The 22,479-nt window shown below is 38.6% G+C and overlaps 2 protein-coding genes across 4 annotated transcripts in view; one reads left to right on the top strand and one right to left on the bottom strand.

Moving 5' to 3' along the window:
• Positions 1–938: 938 nt before the first annotated feature.
• gdap1 (ganglioside induced differentiation associated protein 1) lies at positions 939–5,303 on the bottom strand. The gene is made up of 6 exons (XM_041967493.1): positions 4,970–5,303; positions 4,611–4,803; positions 3,970–4,143; positions 3,525–3,619; positions 2,143–2,257; positions 939–2,024 (listed from the first exon to the last, which is right to left on the bottom strand). The coding sequence occupies exons 1-6, from the start codon at positions 5,183–5,185 to the stop codon at positions 1,672–1,674; spliced, it is 1,146 nt and encodes a 381-aa protein (XP_041823427.1). The 5' UTR covers positions 5,186–5,303; the 3' UTR covers positions 939–1,671.
• A 1,800-nt stretch (positions 5,304–7,103) lies between these two features.
• Positions 7,104–22,479, top strand: part of jph1a (junctophilin 1a) — a 36,607-nt gene continuing 21,231 nt past the window's right edge. Inside the window, exons 1-3 of one of the 3 annotated variants that reach the window (XM_041968817.1) lie at positions 7,104–7,188; positions 7,309–7,808; positions 9,798–10,566. In XM_041968817.1, the coding sequence (XP_041824751.1) occupies positions 7,430–7,808; positions 9,798–10,566 (1,148 nt within the window). In that variant the 5' untranslated portion in view covers positions 7,104–7,188; positions 7,309–7,429. Of the gene's footprint in view, positions 7,809–9,797; positions 10,567–10,984; positions 11,389–22,479 lie in introns of those variants that run through there. The other 2 variants (XM_041968818.1, XM_041968816.1) reach the window with 2 other exon arrangements.

The raw sequence follows: 22,479 nt of genomic DNA, 5'->3' as shown, positions 1-22,479 counted from the left end.
TCATAAGCACTGGTTTGGTTTAATATTTCTGATGATATTTCAATATATTATGTTTCTTAAAGCATCCTTGTTTGCATGGATCTACAAATGGACAAATTTACTTATTTAATTATTTATATTATTTATATCAATATATTTCCTGTAATTAAGTGGAATTCTTATGTATCCCTGCTCTATCCATGATTTTGGTCCATGCCCCTTATTTTGGAACCTCTGTGACATAGCTCTGCAGCAAAAACGAAATAAAATTAAAAAAAATTTAACAATTACATCATTTCAGTTGCATTTGCAAGAGTATGATTTTCCAAAGCTCATATTGCTAGTATGACATAATGGTTTTTTGACATCTAGACTCTCATGTGGCTCTAACACGTGTGAAGGATTTCTTTGACAGCTGCACCACCCAGCCCCCTCGGACAAGAAAAACAAAGGCCAGACTTTGTTGAAAAGGGCCTGTGTCTGTTTTATGTGAGACTGAGCTCACGTGAGAAGGAATTTAAATCAAAGCTCAGCATATGTTAAATGTCAGTGTTTGCCTGGAGGCTCTAACTGGGAAAACAGATTATTTTAAATGTTGATTTAGATCCAAGATCTGGGAAATTTGAGTGGCTCTTCTTTAGTTTTTCTTTTTTAAAACCTGTATGATATGTGATATCTCGTTAAACGAGGCTTGTGAGTTTCTAATGCTATTATGCCAGTGGCAGTTTAAGTTCAGACAGATGTTGGGCATGATGGCTTGTATAAATTATGCTGTAGAAATAATCAACTATTGCTACATGGCACGTTCATCGAAATACTGTGGAGAAAGATATGTGTTGACTGGAGACATCTACAAAGCTTTTGTGATTTGTAAAACCACTTTTTAAAGCAGTTAAACTGTGTGGTAGATCAGTAAGTTCCCTTCTGTCAAACTTTGTCACAGAAAGAACACTGTGGGCTTCAAGTGTACTTGTTTTAATTCCCTAGCATACAAATATCAATAAACAACAATGGCAAGCAGGCAAAACATATTAGACACTTGACAACAATTTAAGCACATATCAAGATGTCTAAATGAACCATTTTGGCATTTAATCCATTCAACATATCCAGTAAACCTTAGACGTGGTTTCCTATTCATTCAGACAGCAACTGTTTTCATTGCTAAAGTGGGCAAGTCGACTTGTATTTGTTTAAATCTGTGTCACTGTTATGTTATTATTGCAGGTTCAAATCATTGTACTTTGAGGTTTCCCATGCAGGAATTCACGTGCAGCCACATGGACTGTAAAAACAACCTTCCCATTTAGATAGCCAAGAGAACCTTCATAGTACTTTAAATGAAAGAAACCATCTGATCTCTATTATCTATTCTGGGCCACCCATGTTTGCAAACATATAGGATGGCATACAATTACACTTCCTAACAAAGCATATCATGTAAATTCTATGTTGATTAAAGATTGATTCACCAGCTTTGGTATGTATAGGATTACAGAGAATGCAAAACCATGCAAAAACATAAGCTCTTCAAGTTAGTTTTTTTGTTTTATAAAGCAGTAGTCACTAAAGATGGGTAAAAGTGCATTGTGTGCAATAAGCAAAGCAGAAAATGTTTTTTTCAGTTACACATTTACTGATGTTTATTAGTCATAAACAATTTAGTTCAGTCTGAAGCTATCTCAACCTCTCTCAGCTGAAGGAAGTCAGCCTCTTCTTCATGTAGAGGAAAGCGAGATATGTAGCTCCTCCCAGAATCCCGATCAATAACGTGGTACCGACAATAACTGGGGCATTCTTCCTGGCCACACGAAATGCTACAGGAAGAACGGCAGAGATGAGGATGTTGTTGACGTGGCCCAGTACTCTCCTGAAGGCTGGGCGCTCCACCACCTTCTCATAGTATGTTTCCACGTTGACACGGTTACCGTTGCCCCAGTAGCGACGGGAGAGGCCGAGGAACTTTAGGCGATGTAAAGTGACTGCTAAGGAGACGTCGGCCATGCTAAAGAAGTCACCGCACAGCCAGGATGGACTGCCTTCCTCTACAAGGTGTAAACAGAGAACAATATAGGTAGAATAAAAACTATGTCTTGTTTATTTTTTATCAAATATCAAAATCTACACAACAGTGGTTGCTAAGTGAAAAGCTGTTGTGTATACCTGGTGTTTCCTCCACCCTCCTCTGTAACTCTGTTTCCACCTGGTCCATCACACTTTCCAGTTCATCCAGGAGCTTCTTTAGGTACTTCATGTTGTCATGGTCAAACAACTTAGACTACAGAGAAAGGTGCATAGAAGAATTCATTAAGCACATTGACAATTGAGGAACATTCTGGACTTCAAATTTTAAATGTGACATTATTTCTCTCATGCTGTGCACTGCAGCTCCCCTTCCCTATGTTGGAAGAGACTAACAATGGATTACTTACAATATTATATTTATTATTACCAATACAATGTTAAATTTAATTTGTTTTCTTTTTACTGTTGTTGACAATGATGGGATATGGTGATGCCCCTGCCTAAAAGCATTCTGATAAATCTCATGTCATTTCAATGTTTCCCACAGCAGCAGCATCTGCAACTGGAGAGAAGTAAACCATTTGTTGTAGACTATGGGATTTGTAACTTAGCAAAGATTTTCAACCAACAAATGGTTATATAGCATACTATAGGACAGAAAAAATGTTCTTTACATATATCACATGAAACTGCTAAGTGCAATGCATAAATCGAATCATAAAAAGCAAACGTAATCAAAAGCTGAGAGTGATCCTGACAGTAAATGCTAAATTAGCTAACAAAGCAGCAGTTTTGATTTGTCCTGATTTAGTTTAGTTACTGGCTCAGTTTTATGAAATATCAAAACTGATTGTTTAAGATGCTGTTAAAAAAAATCAACATAGAGCATCTTGTGAGGAATGAAAAGTATAGGATTAGCTTCAAGTACACTTAGCCATAGCTGCCAGCTCTAGCTAGCTAGTTAGCACTTTTTCTTCAGTGATCAGATTTCATTCTTTAAGAGTAGCACCCATCAGTCGTGTCATGCCAATATTTAGCACTGTGTCATCTAATTTTCCTTAAATGCCTCAATGCCTATTATTCATATGATGCCCCTTACCTTTTCCATTTTAATGTTAAATTTTATGTTGTTAATTCTACTCTATTAGCCATATGTTTAGAGTATTCTCCTTTTTTTCTTTTTGTGCCCTCAGCAGTTCCACAGAAAAATGATTGACCATGCCATCAATACTACTTTCTGCTGTCTCACTGCTTAATTTACTGCTCTGCTGAGTAAACGATCAACACCTATTATATAGGAAGAAGTGGATGACTGAACAGGGAGATGATTTTGGACACTGCTCGCATCTTTATATCAGAGTGCAGCAAGGGCGACAGACCCATCTAAAGTCCAGATTATTCAGTCAGAATGTGGTTAAAATGGACAATGGGCTGCTATAGAATTTGGAGGCTATAACTTCTGCTGTAATTCCCAAAAACATCTTTGTTCATTAGGCATTCTGCTAACTTGGGTAACTTACTTTCAAGCGTCTCTGTTTTGCTATATATGCATCTTTAAGCTCTGGGTTCTGCTCAGCAAGTTTCTCCAGGGCAGACTGTGTATTTCCAATCTGTGCTGTCAACAGACAGAAAAAAAGACAAAGAAGCATTTGATACAAAACAGTGCATGAACTAGATTTTAGGTCTAGTTTTGTATATGCATGTGTATATGTGTGCTTGTGTATACGTATGCATGTAGATATGTATATGTGTTGTGTGTATTGTATATGTATGGGTATTTGGGACAAATAAAGTTTTTTTAATTGCATTAAAATTTAATTCAGTTGAATTGAGTTGAACTGAAGTATAAAACATGTGGATAAGAATCAGAGGTTTTCAGCTGCATTCAGTAGAAGCAGAGTGGAGCGAGTGGAAGCTTCGGTAAAACGTCAAACTTATACTGCTGTTCATCTCAGACTATCTTACTTCGTATAGACGTGGCAGCATATGCTGGTATGTGGGAGTCCACAGTGATCTCTGGGTGGAGGATACAGCCATGTGTGTAGGCATCCATCGGTAATGAGTCCAACAGCTCTCTGTAGTGCTGCACTCTGAGAAAGTACCTACTGCCCTCTTCAGGAACCAGCTTGGGAATGTCCTCTGGGAATAAGAAAGTTATGAAAATAAGAAAATACTTATGTAATTTGCTGCTGTGTGTTCCTATACTTTCCTATCTCCAAAAAACACTGAGTTCAAGTCATACATGTGAGTACATATACAACACACTAGACTGAAGGAGAAAAAAATAAGGATGTCATGTATGAGTGAGCATTTTAACACTTTCAGGTATCAACTCAAGTAACTCCATGCTTATGCTTACCAGAATTCTCTCCACTAAAGTCAACTGGATGCAGATTCTTAGAATATAGCTACCATGGGTCAATGCAAACAAAGACAAAAATTAAACACAAATAAAATCAATATGCATGCAGTAAAGTGAAATAAAATAAAAACCACAACGAACATGATAAAACAAGAATGCACTGAAGAAAAATAGCCCAATGATGTAAATAGGAGTTGCTTGTCAAAAACACACCAACAACCACTTCCACCACATTTATTCTCACCATCATTAAAGTTCTGCTCCAGGTAGTCCATTATCTGTGTTGGATCACAGATGACGTTGTCATTGTGGGCCAGGACCGGCACCTCGCCGTTAGGATTCAGACGCATGAACCACGGCTCGTTGTGCTCACTAAGTGGTAGGCTCACGTCATACTCCTCACAGTGCAAACCTTTCTCTGCAATTGCCAGACGTACCTGAAAAATTGCGTGGAGCTGTCAGTAGAGATCAACTATAGTTTAAGAGAAGATGTTGTGTAGATCTAAAACCATCCAAAGAGATGAGACCCACTGTGTACTTTTATAAATTAATTGGGAGCTGTCCACTGACCTGTGGTGCTGAAACGTAGTAACACTAACTCACCTTCTGAGAATTGAAAGACTGAGTCCAGTGATAAAGCGTTAGTTTTGATTCTCGTTTTTCAGCAACCGTGACACGTTGCTGATTTTCATCTTGCTCAGAGCTCGTCTCTATAAGAGCTGCTTTCTCATCTTTGATCTCAGAGCCGTCTTCAGACGCCATTTCAGCTGTTAGGATATAGGAACGAGCGACGGGAGCGCGCAGCATCACTGGTGACATAGTTGCTCCCCCCACTGGCGCGGAGTGTAACTTAAATGCGATTTAAGTTACACTCCTCTGCATGCGATTCATATTTTCAGTTAAGCATGAAACAGATTAAATTGATTTTTTTTCAACCGTCTATTAGTTACAGATTAAGGACAGTTAATATACTGTACTATAAAAACGTATAACAAAATGCAAAGATATCGCTGTTTGATACAAATTGCTGTCTGATTATTCCTCCCCTTTTATAATACCAAAAGCCTGATTAGTCACCTTTACAGCGAGGTATTACTCGTGGTTCTGGGGAATGAGCAAAACAGTTAAATGTGTTGCCCCCCCAAAAATGTGCCATAATTCCCTGTAATATTCTCCTATTGGTATCCTCTCTTGTTTTGAGTATTGGTGGATTGAATGATGCTCACAATAATAATGTAAAACAACACATTTTTACTTATTTTTTCTTTTTAAACTGTCAGTTTCAGTAGTGTGTGAAAATCCATACATAGTCACAACAGCTTGACACATCATGCATCATGCTTGGTCATATTTTGCTGTGGGAGGACATCCCATACCTCAAGCAGGAATTGTTCTAGGTCAACCTGGTTGTATTGGTCACTATATCGCATGAAGCATGCCCAAGCAGATCCTACAAGCGTTTAATTGGTTTGAGGTCTGAACTCACAGCAGGTCATTCGATCCTCCACTCTTAGATTATAGAAGAACTCTGTGATGATCCTGGCTCTGTGGGGGGACTGTTTTCATCCTGGAGGATGGAGTTAGGTCTCTGATTCTGGGGATAGCAACGCCATTGACTCCTGAAACTCATTTTGTTATGTCTATTTATCAGTCACACCTGTGACTGGCACACACCTGGCAGTACTTGAATTTCAAAACAAGTGTGAATAACGTGAAAGTATTGCAGAGGAATTCTGCATATGTTTTGGGGCCACTACCCCTACATTTATCTATCTTGTTCATTTCACAGCAGCAAAACTCTTACAAATAAAACCTCATTGTAAAAATGAATCAGGTTTTTCATGACTGTATAATACAGTACCAATCGGTATTATCAAAAGGGAAAAATAATCAACCAAACACAAATTTTATTAATTTCTGCACTAAGTTTAGCTGGCTTTTTAACAGCTTTAAACCATTGTATGTCCTTTGTGTCACAATTATATTTTTATAATTTTATGTTATGTTTTATGTCCCTCACGTTAAATTCACAAAAAAATGTGACCATGATCTTTGGAAAAAACCTTTACAATAAATAATCTAGGTTACATTGCAGGTAATCTGCACAATTCAGTCTTAAAGTGCAAGATTTAAAGATGTTTTTTCATAACAGTTCAACAATGCCCCCACTCTTCATTGCAATAAATGCATCTGGACAGCAGATGTCGCTGTTCAACCTTTCTTTCATTTTCTGGCCTCTGGTTTCGAGCTCATCAAGTACTCAAGTTAAAGGTCATTACTGTCCAGTAAGGAGATGTCAATTCATGTTGATTTAAATTATGCACCAATGCTCCTTAAGATTCCTTAATACCATAATTTTAAGTGTACATTTCAAGGCTTAACCAAATCAAGTTATAAGTTATCATCCAAAAAAAAAGCCCTGGAATCTTATTTCATAATACAAGCGATGAGATTAATTTAGTATAATCCCATTATTGACAATGACAGACAGATATAATTCTGGCAGTAATGCAGCTACTGTCGGAATTTACACCTGTGGGGAATGAGGCGCGTCTTTTAAATGTGAAACTGAGTTTGGCATAAATATAGATGTTCCTTATTTTTGGTTGGGTTGATGCTTCAAGTTTTTTTTTTTTTTTTTATTTAGGGGGGTGGGGGGCAGGGAGAGAGCAGAGTGGGAGGTCCCTGTGGCGTGACGTTGCAACTGGCCCGGTGCCTTTCTTCAGCAGGGTCTCCATACCTCTCTCTCTCTCCCTCTGTGGTCAGTGGGTGAGAGGGGGGAGACGAACAACACACAACGGAGAATCCGGAGTGCGCCTCCGGTAAATGACGCCCACCATTCATACCTTTACTCTTGCCATTACGCATGTCTTTTGAATTACATGTCGGTGTCTGGAAGTACCAGTCCACTGTCCTCACCCTCCTATTTTCTGCTTCTCTAGTCATCATCCTGCTGGCTTGCCCGTTCATTACACCACCGGTCCTGGATCACCCAGCTTCGGTCCTGGAGACGCCTGAGTCTGCAGCAGCGCACGATCTGCTTTATTTCCAGCCTTTATCTGAATGACGGGCGGAAGGTTTGACTTCGACGACGGTGGCACTTACTGCGGGGGGTGGGAGGATGGCAAAGCCCACGGACACGGCATCTGCACCGGACCCAAGGGCCAAGGCGAATACGCCGGGTCCTGGTCGCACGGCTTTGAGATAGTAGGGGTGTACACCTGGCCCAGCGGGAATACCTACAAAGGCTACTGGTCCCAAGGGAAGCGTCACGGGCTCGGTGTGGAGAATAAAGGAAAGTGGATCTACCGAGGAGAGTGGAGTCATGGTTTTAAGGGTCGATACGGGGTCCGACAGAGCCACAACACACCTGCTAGATACGAGGGTACCTGGAGCAACGGGCTGCAGGATGGATATGGGGTCGAAACCTATGGCGATGGAGGTAAGACAACAGATTTTAAGGATGTGCTTGTTTAACGTGTGTGTCGCTTTAACTGATGATGTGTTATGTAGCTGATGTGTAGGATGCTCAGACACAAACCCAGGGATGCTAATGTTAATACATCAGTGCGTGGATCTTCATCTGATATGAGATGAGTTGCAAACTAAGATTGCGCACTGCGCTCTGTGATCAAGTGCACCGTCGTTTCCGCCTCAAAAACTGCCTTTAATTCTGGATGGCAATAACTTTTAGGGATACTGTTTGGGATAATGGTCCCTCTCTTTTTCTGAGCCACATTTCATTTGGCAACTACCGGTTGCTCCTGGAGTAAAACTCCACCACAGTGGAAGTTATGGAGAAGTGATTTTGTACTAACAACATATCCATTCATTTAATGCCTGTAAAACCTAGACACTTATTTTTTGTTTTGTTTTCTTAAAGGAGACAGCTTTGATGGAAACAAGATGTTCAGATTCCATATAACTTCATGTAAACATTTGCACAGAGCTGAAATTGATCCATCATTTAAGCTTTCAGCCATTTTAATTCACAAACAGGTCCAACAGTCTGACTTTCTGAATGTGAGAGCTTAGTGAAACCTCTCCCTGACTGTAGCTTCAACTCACTCTTAATATGCTCCTGTGTTGTGTTTATGTCAACATTTGCATCTGATCAGGGAGACAACATCTCAAGCTGTCTTGAAAAAAAAAAAGGTTAATGCCTGCCAATGCTTCAGAAGGCCTATTGCGCTACATATGGTCCTTTCTTGTTATAAAACATCAAGTCTCTGGGTGATTTGTGAGCATCATCTCCTCTAACTGAGGCCTTATGGTGCAGAGTAAATGCCTCACATATGATGGGTACAAATTGCTGGGCCCGGGAAATCAGCTGATCCTAGAGGATCTACACAACATCTGGCCGTCTGGGCCCACAGCATCCTGATAACTTGATCTGCAGGGTCACTGAACTGAACTGCAACACAGTGCCAGCCTGTTAATCTCACACTGTTTATCCATCTAAATTCCTGGCCAGGCAGTGTATCATTTTTTTATGTTAGGTTATTTCTTGGTGTTGCTAAATGAGATTCAAGAAATGGAATAACAAGCCTTTTTTATTATTAGGGTTCAAATTGCAATATGATGCTTTGAAGAAGCTATGGTAGGCCAGCACATGCTTATTGGGCTCAGCCACACCAAATGGGATTAATGAAGTATTCTCCTCATTATGCAACTCATAGCAATTCCCTGTCGTCAGCGACAAACGGATGGTGGTGAATTTGCCTACTGTCAGTGGCTGCCTGAAAACAGGCTTCCAGCTAAGTGATTCACAATCATCCGAAGTGATCCTCAGTATCAGTGTCTTAATCAAATGTCTCTGACTGGGTTAGCTATGCTAACAGTCACAGCACTGATGAGAAGGAGAAAAAACATTTCATTAGCTGACATACTCTACACATTTATACACAAGGCTCATCTGTTTTTCCGTGCTGTTTTAACAACTCATTGCTGATATAAAGAGTGTGTGGCTATCTTAGGTTGTCCAGTAAAGGAAATGGTCAAATAAAAACATTATAGGGGGAAATATTACCCAGTATGACCCAAAAGCTTTTACAACTTAAAATGAACTTCTCAACTAATAGCATGAATGGAATCAGATATTGTCACCAGTGTTGGTCCATGTACTCCCCTTCAATATTTTACCATGTAAAGGAGCATTTGACTGTTTTATTCCTTGCATCCAGACCTCCTCAGCTATTACCTCACAGCCAAGGCTTTATGGAGTTCATGGGGAACAGAAGGACATCTCCATGATTCCGTTCATATTCAAATTTTTTCACTTGGGAAAAGTAAAAAAAAAAACATAGCAGATAATATCATGTGGAGATATGGTCATTCATATTTTTAGCATTATGAATTTTTTTTTTTTTTTTTTTTTTTACAGTGACTGTGACTATTTTAACATTCTTATTTATGTTTGCCTGTTTCTCAGGTACCTATCAAGGCCAGTGGATGGGTGGGATGCGCCATGGCTATGGCGTCCGTCAGAGTGTTCCCTACGGCATGGCTACCGTCATCCGCTCTCCACTTCGCACATCTATGGCCTCCCTGCGCTCCGAGCAGAGTAACGGCACAGTGCTCCACGACCTTTCCTCCCCTGCAGACACGCCGACAGGCAGTCGTGGCGGCTTCGTCCTTAATTTCCACTCAGACAGCGAGGTCGTCACCGGAAAGAAGAAGGGCTTGTTCCGCCGTGGCTCGCTGTTCGGTAGCCTCCGCCAGTTGCGCAAGTCTGACTCTCGGACCTCCATCTCCAGCAAACGCAGCTCTGCAAGAAGTGACGCCACCATGAGCCGCATCAGCTCCAGCGACGCCAACTCTACCATATCCATTGGTGATGGCGAGCTGGCAGATGAGGACCTACCTCTGGAGGACCATGTGGATGCCACCACAACTGAGACCTACATGGGCGAGTGGAAGAATGACAAGCGGAATGGATTTGGAGTTTCAGAGAGATCCAACGGGATGAAATATGAAGGAGAATGGCTTAACAACAAGCGTCACGGTTACGGGTGTACAGTTTTCCCAGATGGCACCAAAGAAGAAGGGAAGTACAAAAATAATGTGCTGGTGCGTGGAATACGAAAGCAGTTGATTCCTCTTAAGAACCCCAAAACCAAAGAGAAGGTAGATCGGGCTGTGGAGGGGGCACAGAGGGCTGCAGCCATTGCAAGGAGTAAGGTGGAAATAGCTGCTTCCAGGTACTGTAGTGTTTTTTTGTGCATGTGCGTGTTTTCATTCATGCTCCTGTGTGTGCATGTGGGAGTATACATTGTAAACACACAACAAAGACATAGCAAGCATCTCCTGATATTGAGTAGTCACAGCAGTAGCCTGGTAGAAGTCCTAATCCTGTATAAAAGGCGTCTCATTTCTGAAGCTCCGACCTTTATACATCATCAGCAGTCAAGGCTTAACCATTGCCGATGCAATCAGCCCCGGTGAAGGGTCTGTTTCTATTCTCTGCACGTGTTTTTCATTCTCAGGGTTAGGGGGCAGGCCTCCCGTGTGTGTTGTGTGCATGATTTGTGTGTCTGTAAGTTCATGTGTGAGAGCAGTATAGCCATACCTGCCATCTATGCCAAGTGCTGCTCTGATGTGGCATCTGCTCTTTAACAGGTGGATGAGATGTGACCTTTTCATTTGAAGTCTCCCTCCTGCTGGGCTACACAGCATTGCAGTGACATCCTGTGGTTTCATTGAATAAGGAAATGGTTAAACTATTGAATGAATGTGTACAAGCTATGACAAGCTTTCAATATGTTGTGATTTTGTTCTTGATCTCATAAGGGATACACGTGAACTTGCATGTAGGAAAACAATTTAAAAACGTAAAAAGCATGAGTCAGAGACTCATTTAAATAACTGAGACTTAATAAATTACAATATGACTTTCATCTGAATGCATCAAGTAATCAGTGTAATCAGGCTTTTGTCCTGATTAGTTGTAAAAGTTTAAATTAGTTTGGTTGTTTAAAATGAAATGAATGAAACATTTTAGGCTGTTGGAGATTAATTTTATTTGAATCAGGTGTGTTGCAGCAGGGAAACATCTAAAACCTGCAGAACAGCAGCCCTCAAGGACAAGAATTAAGGAGCAGAAAAAAAGTCTAGAACACTTGTACACAATTCATGGCTACTAATTTAATTGTATTTTAAACACTTTACTTTGTGCCAAGGAAACAGATCATCTAACAGCCTGAATGACAAACTGACGCTGCTTGTTATACATACAAAAAGGCATCTCCAAGTTCAATCCATTGAAAGTGATTAAGACAGAGAAAAAGTAAAATTATTTTGGCTATTTTCCAACATTTATGTCAGTTTTAATGAAAATTATTAGACGTTTTGCACATTTCTGCCTAAATATAAGCAGCCATCCAACTTCCTTATCCAGCAACATAAAATGCACATGCTCAGTATTAAAATTCTCATGGTTGAACCCAGTTATTTAGAGCAATGCGATAATAGCAAACTCTCATAATAGCAGGATTTATTGTATTATTTAGATTTTTTTTCAAAGTACAATAAAGTAAAATGCTTTGTTTTGCAGATTTCAAGGATATACGATTCAGGTTACATAAGGCAGATTTAACATGTATGATATTAAACTGCAGCATATTGTTTGCTCTGCAGATAAGACCCACAATATAATAACTCTCCATCCGGGTCACTGGAGGCCAGTGAGGTTGAGCTAATCCTACAGGGAAAAGAGAGAAATGGATAATGCTTCGATAGAATGAACCATGCGATATCCTCTTTGGTGTTTGAAAGAGAGCAGTAGTTCAAAGAAGGTGGCACATGACCTGACCTGTACCACTAAAGCAACAACAGTGAAAGCAGTCAGCTCATTCAAAGTGTTTATGGCAGCAAACAAGGTCCCCTGTTCTGAAGCAAGTGATTAAATTACTGGATAGGATGTGTTTCTGTATCCGGTGCAGCTGGAAATCTTAAAAAAAAAAAAAAGCCTGTGACTATAATTAAGATCCTTTTTTTTCCATCTTCCTCTAAGAGTGACAAACATCCAGAATGGCAGGTTGAAAGCATGTTATGTAAGTCTTGTGGTACGATACAGTGCATGGTGAAAGATGTGCTCATATTGATCCAGTTCTAGTCACATGATCCTTCTGTCTTTGAATGTGGAGGCAGTGGGAATCAGAGGAGGGGAGGGAGATAGCAGCAGCATACAGAGAATACAGCCGTTTGAAATGAAAAAGCCGTGGTATAAATTATTATTGAATATGACCAGAGATGCAGCAAATTTGCTGAACTGGAGCTTTTAAACGAAATCTGGAGCAAACAAAAATAAAAGAAGAGCAGAATAAAAAAAATTAATTGGCAAGGACACGTCTGCCCCTCCCCTGTGAATTACTGTACAGAGGAGCTATCCCATCAGCCTTTAGGGTGGAGCTGATGACCTCATGCTCGTGATGAGCCAATCGATAGGAAGCCGGTGTGATGCGGTGGAGTGGAGTTCTGTGTCCCTCATTCACAGTTGTGGTGCTGCTCTTATCTGTGTAAAATGGACACACAGCTCTTTCAGTATGTCCATGTGGGTGTTTGTGTTTTTGTGGTGTGGTGTGGTTATATGAGGCCTGTGAACAGAGATAAGTGACCGTGTCACCGAAAAGTTTACAGAGTCATGATGCTTCCCCCATGAATCCTTTTTGTTACAGATCAGCAGTTTAAGTATCTTGGTAAGTCAGTATATATGCCGTGTAATGTACCGAATTGGCCTTTCTCACCCATCAGCCTCCTGCCTAAACCTTTACTCTCTGTGCTGTCTCATAAACCAGGAGATCAAATGACCCTACAAAAGTTGCAAAGAATAGAAGTAGAACAATGTGTGTATATTGATTTAATGAGGCACACAGTATATCCACTGTGCTAAAACAGCCAAACAGACTTTCTGTAAGCCAGTCTTTGCATGCAATCCAGCTGTGTGTGTTCTGTTTGATAGTACTGTTTGCTTTGCAGGCTGTAGTTAAAAGTTAACTAACTGGAAACACTTATATGACACCTATACTGTATTTTCTCCTGAGCAGTCAGAAAAGTTTAAATATTATCAAAATGTTTGCAAGCGATAGCGTTTTCAGTCAGTTCTGGTTCTATTAATATATATACCATAATATTTTAGTGAAATTTGGCAAATATAAAATGCTTATAAGTAATTGGTTGTTATCTAGTGCTGTATTATCTTGAAAATGCTTCTACACAGCTAACCATGACTGGTCAGCATATGTTTTTAGTTTAGTTTTTTTTTTTCTTTCTTTCTGTTTTTATTGGACTATAAAGGTTTTTTGTGTATGTAAAAGGTTTTCAGGGTTACAAAGTCTGCAACAAAGGCATTTATTTGCCTCAAAAACCTCATTTGTGGAGTTGGCGTTATCTTTCTGAACTTCATGACATCGTTATGGACACATCTGCATAATACCTGAGCAGTGATTTGTTTGCCACCCCATTAAAAAAAGAGCATGTTCTAGAGGGGGCCTTAATGACTCATCCAGACTAAAACCACAGAAATAGGACAGTGATATACACTTTGAAGAAATTTCAACTGATGAATAAAAGAAAATGTAAAGGAACTTGATATAGACACTGTTATTTAGCCTATCCACAGGAGGGCAGTGAGTTTATGACCCTAAAAATAGATTTTAGTTCACAATCTGTTTGTACACAACAATAAATTATGAATGGATTTGGATTTGCTTTTTAATGTCATTGAGTGTTATTTTGTGGGATTTTAAGATTGAAAATTGATTCATTTGTCAGGACAAGAGAGCAGAAAATGTTTTCAGAAACATCACAAATCTGTCCATTTTTTAAAAATCATAGTCATTTCAATACTGAGAGTCATATAGAAAGTTGCAGAGGACATAAAGCACACATTCTGCACTTCTATCTATATGCATACTTATTCAGAGCCCAACTATTTCCGCTCAGGAACACCTCACACACAAACACACACACTAACACGCAGACTGTCAGACAAACATATACAGAGCACATGCAGTGTGTGCTACTCTGCTAGTGTGTCAGCAGTGAGTGCTGCCTAAATAAGGCAAGGCATTAGTTGGCTTATCAGCACCAGCCAGGAATATATACCCGTCCTAACACTGATATAGCAGCCCGCCATCTCACTCACACTATCATCTCTCCTAAATGTGTGTGTGTGTTCACCCACAAGCATGTTTTAAACAGGAGCAAATGATTCAAAGAGAATGGGAGATCCTGGGAATATAAAAAGTGTGTGTGTTACATGTGATGTGTTCATTTCCATTGGTGTTTATCACCTGCCGTGTGGCACAACCTCAGTCACTCACCACTCGAGAATCATTTATATAAAAAAAAGTTCTTTATCAGCAGTGACTTCTTCAGAAGCATTTAAGCTTTTTTTCTGTTTTTGGTCTTCATGATCTAATATCTCTTCTGCTATAAAAAATGTGGCAGCCACATTCTCCAAAAGCATGAGTTTGTCTCCTTATGAATTAAAAAAATATACAGCATCAATGAGGCACAAAGTACAGTTACCATAAGTGGGAATGACTGCCAGCAAAATGAATCAAGAGTGCTTCTCCAATGGCAATGTGACATTTAAAATATTTTACCAGCAGAATCAGATGTTACTGCTCACAAGCACACATCAAATAACTGCCCACGTGTGCTTCATACTGTATATTGTTACAATTAATGACCAGAGTCATTGCCAGATCGTACATACGAAAGCTCTATAAATAAAGCTGCTGATGCAACGGCACATGTATGATGAGTTAGGTGAGCAGCTTTCAAATGACCTACACTGCAATCAAATTACACCATGTAATGTGATCTTATACTGCACTTCACCACATTACCATTATATGAAGTCATCGTCAGCAGTCTGACATGCGTCAACCGGTGACACTGTGGTAATGAAAGAAGTGATTTTATTGAGTTCTGTACTAATTGATATATATATCCTGATATTTATAAAACAACAGTTCAAAAAGAAAAAAAATTGGGACACTTTGCAAAATGTGAAATGAGCATAAAAACAGATTTGACCTTTGAGAGAGAAATGTTGTCCCATTTTTGTCTGATATAAGATTAGTGGCTCACCATGCCTGGTCTTTTTCTTTCTTTCCTCTTTTTTTTTTAGTTGGTGAAAGGTCGGGATTGCCAGTTCAGCACTCTTCCACTACAAAGTCATTTTGTTGGAGTAGAAGCTGTATGTTTCCAAGCACTGTCTTGCTGAAATAAGCAAGGTGTTTTTTGAGAAAGATGTCATCTGGATGGCTACATATGCTGCTCTAAATACTGCATATTCTTTTCAGCACTGACGAAGAATTGCACATTTTGATTTGTCTGACCAGAGAACGGTTTTCCATACGCTTAAATCTATTTAAATCGCTTTAGCCCACAAAAGATGGTGGCATTTTTGGATAATGCCCACAAATGGCTTCTTCTTTGCAATATAGCTTAATTAGAGCCTTAATAGAGCTTTGACTTGCATTTATAAATGGCGCAAAAACTATGTTTACGGACAATGATTTCTGGAAGTGTTTCTGAGCCCATGCAGTGATTTCCACGACAGAATCAAGTCTCATTTGATGTACTTTGACAGGGTCCCTCCTGAGAGACCCTGCCTCTCCAAGGTGCTCTTTATATTCCCAGTCATGATGACCTGTTTTGGAGTAACAGAATTAGTTGCAAAATTTTCCTCTTTCTTGTAATACTCTTTACCTTTCTTGCTTTTTTATTGCCCTCATACATTTTTTTAAGCGCTGCCAAATTCAAGATGAGCTCATATTTATCATACAATAATAAATTGTCTTTCGCTCAACATTGGATACGTTTTTGTAGGTTATATTCTTACCTATAATCCTATATTTTGTTTTTATCTATTTTACACTGTCCCAAACCCTAGCATTTATTTATTTATTATGTTTTTTTTTTATCAAGCTCTGTCAAATCACTCAACATGGAAAAAGCAGTTGTGTAAAACCAGACAACCTGAGGATGTCATCAGAGTTATGTTGAATTGGGTTTTAAGGGCAGCCTTCGACAGTTCCAGCTGTTTTGAAATACACTAAAGAAAATAACATTTTCAGTGAGAGTTCAAAGCTATTTTTTGCTCTACTTCCCTTTCAAACATATTTGTCTTCCCTGGTGGGAGACAGTAGGAAAGCAGAAAAGATATTTTTTGGCAGAAATCAGTGCATAGCCTCTTGGAAAATGTGTTTGTACCATATCCAGCACTACAAAGACACAAATTAGCAGCAGAAGAGGAAGCCTATAGAGTATCTGTAAGTCGAGGCAGGGATTTTTATGCAAACTGAGTGCTTTGTTCTAGAAAAGGACTATGGTAAAAGGCAGTGTGAAAGTGAGTGGAGCTCTGGGGTGTGTCGACAGCAGTGGTGATAGCATTGGGTTTCACCTACATGCCTGAGCTGTGTATCTGTGGCTTGTAATCTCTCTGAGAATGGCACATATTTCTGCGGCTTCTTGAGAAAGACTGGGATGAGTCAGCTGCAGGCAGGAGGCAGAAGAGGGAGTCATGTGGAGTTTGTGGCTGTTGTAGAGATGGCAACTCATCTTTTGGTTCACCTGCCAATGTTAAAAAATCAAAAGCTCTTATTATACAGCTGATTTTACTCACATCTCCACTTCCTAAACAGTCTGCTCTTCGTTCAGTTTATCTTATCTTCATTAATAAGGAGCAAATGGATCTAAAACTATTCTTCCTGTCTTAATTCTGTATGTAATGGGAGTTAATAGGTGTAAAGCTCAGTGGAGTGGGTTAGGTATTGAATTAGACACACTGACGTGTGGAAATAAACAGTGTTTCTGTTCACTAAGCATGTAACATCTCTGAGGATTTCCCCTCTGTGTGTGTTCATGTGTATATGCTGTCCTCCTGAGGATTTCCAAGTGACAGAACAAAACATTAGGCAAAGATCTCAAGTATCGGCACACAGTGGTGTAAAACCCTTTGCACCTCTTCAGCTGTCATTTCATACTGGTGTCTAATCAAACAAATGTTCAATGAGATACGCTGTTGTGGTGAGTCCAGATAAAAGTAATTGTTTGTACATCTTTTACAGTTATACTATAATTTGTTCTGCTTAAAGTACCTCCGCACTTGGTCAGGAAGATCATGTAGAGTGTGATATTGTGTTTTGTTTTATTTCATGTTATTCACTTTTTAGAGAAATTAGAGCTAGATTTCACCAGAGATTGAAATAGTTTTGCCAGCTGACTCATTTAGTCTTAGTTGTTGCTCATCATAGTAATATAAAAATGTCAAAAATAGCATATGGGTGTAGCTCATCTGGCAACTCTCAGATGGCAAATAATTGTATTTATTGTGTAGCAGTACATCTCATGTCATCCATCCATCTGTTTGAGTCACAGCAGATTCAGATAGCCGGGGGTTCACATATAGGAAATATAGGGATCTGTTCAACTTCCAAGATGGAGCTTGACGGAGATGGTGGTCGGGGACAAGGTTTATCTAACATTAGCGACACATTATTAGCTTTTGCTGACGTAGTCAAGTTGAGGAGTTAAGAGTGTTTGAGCAGAGTCAAGGGTGAGCAGCTGCAGTCAGGCGAAGGGGTGAAATATAGGTGGGGCTGATTTCTTTATTCATAGATCTGAACATAATAAATGATGGAGTGTGTTTATGCAAATTCAAGATAGCAATTAATTATTTACATATAAGGACTTATATGTAGTATTTTTCATGTCTTAACAGAAAAAAGCCCTGCAGATTCAAGCTGTTCACTACTGCAGTGCAAAGCTGGTTAATCTGCATATTTTCTAACCAAATATTCAAGCATATTATCAATAATTGATAACTAAAGTTTCTTTAAAATGCACCAATAATGAATTGTATGTAAGATAAGTTTTAGTCCTAATATTTCTCACCAAGAGCTGAAGGTTTTCCAGTCTTTCTTATTTATGTGAAGCAACTCTTAAATCAGTTGTCTGGATATTGATGAGGAGTTCCACTAAATCTCTTCACTCTCTCTGATTGGCTGTTTGATATTGCTTTTCAAAAACAGAATCATCTATTTGTGAAGACTGCATACAGAGTGTTTACAACATGCAAACATGGCTTTGCAATAATATTGCATCCACCTGTCTGACCTTATTATCATCTGTCATTTCAGTCATTAAGAACTTGACCAACATTTTACTTCCTTTTTTTTTTTTAGTATTGACTTTTTGAGTCATTAATACAATTATTTTCCATGTGTCCTTTTATCAGTCCATTAAATAACCATTTGAAACAGATTGTGTGAAGCTTGCACAATTTTTTCAGTTGTGAGCAGATGTAACTTAATGCTAACGCTGTTTTTGGCCTTGTGCTGAAAAGGAAATTGATGGTTTTGTGTGAGCATGTGTGTGTAAGACAGAGAGAGTGCAGGGCAGACAGTAGGGTGAATGGTGGCAGAAGATTGGAAGAGAGAGACCGTAGACCATAATTAAAACTATTGCTTAAGCTCAAGTGGTTGCCAGGCAATGTGACCTTTGCTCACATGGGTTCAGCTACGGATGTTAGCCTCGTAGTTAAATGAGATACATCATGGAGTGGCTGTGTGTGTGTGTGTGTGTTTGTTTATCGGTTAAGCTTTAATAGCTAAGTTAGAAATCTTTTCACTGTATCATTTAGTAAAAATGCATTTACAGCTCTTAAATTTTAAAGTATCTTTATTGTGTGTTAATGATGTGTGTCTATATGCTCATCCAAACAGTTGAATGTAATGTGTATTAATGTGTGTGTGTGTGTGTGTGTGTGTGTGTGTGTGTGTGTGTGTGTGTATGTGTGTGTATGTGTGTGTGTGTTTTTTCTTTTTCTTTTTTTTTTTTCCTTTTCATTTGCAAATTCATTGATATAGGCCAGATGCCTGGTTGGACAGTTTGCTCAAGCATCTCTGGTGGTTACCATGGTTACTACCTCACTGTTGTCTTCTCATTGTCAGCCATTTGTTGATTTACTTTATAAAGTAGCCAAGTGAAGAGGAGCTGTTAGTTCAATGCTGTTTATTCATCCTTTAAGTCTCAAACATTGTGTCTGTTTCGTGTTGGAGACTTGCAATAGATTTATTGACTCTTACTAAAAAGAGAACACTATGTTGGTGCTTTGATGTAATTATGCAAGAGCCCCTCTTACACTTATTTACACTGATCCTCTGATTCTCATTTGGTCTTATTATGGCACATCTCAGTAATTGTCCTTTGAACTTCTCATGCAGATTTGTTGTGTGTTTGAGTACATTAGAATTAACACAATCGTTTGCATGAAAGGGATTTTATTTTTCTAATGTGCAGGTCAAAAGGTTTTGCATGTCTGTGTTTGCATGTTTATCTAGAGACAGCACATGTAATTTGCATCATGGGGTCCTATTTGTTTGCATGCACATATGTAAAACAATGCCAGGTTGAGACACTCATTTTCTCTTTGGACTTACAAAATAAAATAAACTACAAGCCTTCAGAGAGTGCAGACCTCCACCAACCCTTTGTAATTTTTTTTTTTAACTATTTATTGTGGGCATTTTTAAGTCGAAACTCTAATGGTAAAGTTATCTCTACCTTCCCATAGTAAAGAATCCTTTAAAAAATTTCCTGGATCCAGATCACCCCCAAAATCTAATTCCCTGTTCCTTATTCTATTTCTGACATTTCCTGAAAATTTCCTCAAATCCATCCGTAACATTTTTGAGTTTCGTTGCTAACAAGCAGACAGACAAACCAACACCGCCAATTACATTACCTCCAACTTGGCAGCATGTTATTTCATTATTGGTAATAATGGAAAATGAGCCAGCAACAACTTCAATAGGAACCAAATATTCTTTTAAGTAGAATGATGAGAAAAACATACATTGCTCTCAATATGATGACATTTTAAAGTGATGCGTTTGGGGTCTTAAAAAATCATAGGAATTTTAATGGCTTTTTTAATATGTTCTTTATAATATTAGATGAAACTGTCAATTATTCTTTCATCGCATATATAAAATGTGCTATTAGATATATTTCATGTATGCAATAGTAGTCAATTCACTTTCCTGATGTACAATATAATAAAGTATAGATCTGGGGGTGCCCAGCTCCGGTCTTCAAGGGCCACAATCCTGCAGGTTTTTTATGTGTCCCTGCTCCAAAACCACCTGACTCAAATTAATGAGTTATTGTGCAAAACTTAATAGGCTGTTGGATCTACTTCATTTGAGTCAGGTGTGTTGAAGCAGGAAACATTGGAAAATCTGCAGAACAGCTGCCCTCGAGGACCGACTTTGGCCACCCCTGGTGTAGATGCACAGGTGAAGTAAAAAAACAGATGCCTGAATACTCAAAATTGTCTTTTTTTTTTTTTTTTTTTTGTCTATACAGTCAGGTGTTTATTATTAGATTTTTTTTAATTGAATAATTATAAATACATTAAAGATCTAAAGGAGGTCTGAGTTGCTTGATTTACAGTTAGTTTGGCTATACTAGTTGCTGTTTCAGTAAGCAGTAAATCAAATGCAAGCTTCAAGACTTCACAGTCTGTATTGCTGTTGTGGATGATTTAGCCACCATGGCTTTTTCCCTCTGTGCCATTAGCTGTATCAGCTGTGGCCATGTTTCATTAGCAGCGTTGACAAAAAGAGCACAGAGCTGAGGTCTGAATCCCTACCAGTGCCCTTCACAAAACTCGAGGGATCATTTCAGTAAGAGATTCTGTGTCACTCTTTTAATACACACATGCAAGGATTCATATTAGCAATAAGAGTGGAGCGGATGCTCAAAATAACAGGATTTTAAATGTCTTTAAAGCTGTGCAAATTTAAATTTTACAGCAGGGTGAGGAACATGTCTAATTCATATTTAAGCGTTAAAATCCTGATTTAATCAGGTACCTAGAAGTTACATGTGTTTCTGGATGAAGGCCAGAGTTCCTGAGCTGAGAACACCAGTTGGAGATTAGGTCTGTTTGTAATCCACAGCCACAAATGTCAGCAGAGTTTGGGCATTTTTCCTGTTTAATCAAAACTGATTCTACTCATTCTTCTTCCCAGAAATGAAGTCTGGGTTTGGGAACAGGATTTCAATCTGTCTCTACCTGCCAGCTCAGTGTCTGTATAATGAGTAAATATAAAAGAGGAAATTTTATTTGGAACGAGGTTTTCAGTCTCTTTCGACTGACTAGCCAATGATGAGTAAATATGACAGTAGAAACATTTTAAAATTGAGTTATGATGGTGATTTTGTTTTTAATATATTTGTAGTTATAACAATGCTTTTTATGCTGCTGTATTTGAAGGAATATCATTGAAAATAATATTAGTGCAGTACCACTCATATTTATTCAAATGAATATGGCCACAAACAGAGCTGCATTATGTGGAGAACACATGTTGGCACTGCAGAAATCAATTTCCATTTTCTTTATTGTCTCAAGTGATACAATATGCCTATACATTGTGTATAAGTGGATTTAGCCACTGATATCAACCAATGTTTTTTAATAGCTTTTTTTAAGTCTTGAGTTATTGTCTTAGTTTTTTAAATTTGGAAGTGATCAAATTTTAAAAAGTAAATGTTATATGAGAAGATACCTAAACTTTGATTTAACAAAAACATATATCTATTCTATCTACCCATCTATCTGTCCAACCCAAAAATATTTTCCTACACCTAATCAGGTAGTATTCATGCCTAAACCACACCTATTAAGCAACAGAAAACACAGAATATGTAAAAAAAAAATTTACTAATCAAACATTAAGGCAAGGGCAAGGCAAGGCAGAATTTGTATAGTACATTTCATATACAAGACAATTCAAAGTGCTTTACCTAAAACATTAAAAGCAGTACAGTGGGGTGAAGGAAGCAATAACAACTGCATTGAAAACAAAGTTTTCTTTCTTAAAAGAAAAAAAGTAAATTAAATAAAAACAGAATGAAAAAAGCTAAAATAAAATAGATAGAATACAAGTAATGAAGTTCCAGTGTGAGGAATTTAACAGTTGTTTTGATAATAGGCAGCACCTGTGAGGAGCATAAAAGCTGAATGCTGCCTCTCCACGCTTAGTTCTGACTCTGGGAACAGAAAGTAGATTTGACCCTGATTACCTGAG

This window comes from Melanotaenia boesemani, chromosome 18 (assembly GCF_017639745.1).
Source record: "Melanotaenia boesemani isolate fMelBoe1 chromosome 18, fMelBoe1.pri, whole genome shotgun sequence".
NCBI classification, from domain to species: Eukaryota; Metazoa; Chordata; class Actinopteri; order Atheriniformes; family Melanotaeniidae; genus Melanotaenia; species Melanotaenia boesemani.
The sequence above is the reverse complement of the archived record's forward strand: the minus strand, read 5'-3'. Positions and strand labels throughout refer to the sequence as shown.

Bases quoted from the DNA above. Each gene is read 5' to 3' on its own strand.
- gdap1 (XM_041967493.1), bottom strand. From the start codon at position 5,185: ATGTCACCAGTGATGCTGCGCGCTCCCGTCGCTCGTTCCTATATCCTA. The intron at 3,620-3,969 runs GTAAGATAGTCT...GTCTGTTGACAG, and splicing joins TGCTGCCACGTCTATACGAA to CACAGATTGGAAATACACAG. The intron at 2,258-3,524 runs GTAAGTTACCCA...CTTTCTCTGTAG, and splicing joins CAAAACAGAGACGCTTGAAA to TCTAAGTTGTTTGACCATGA.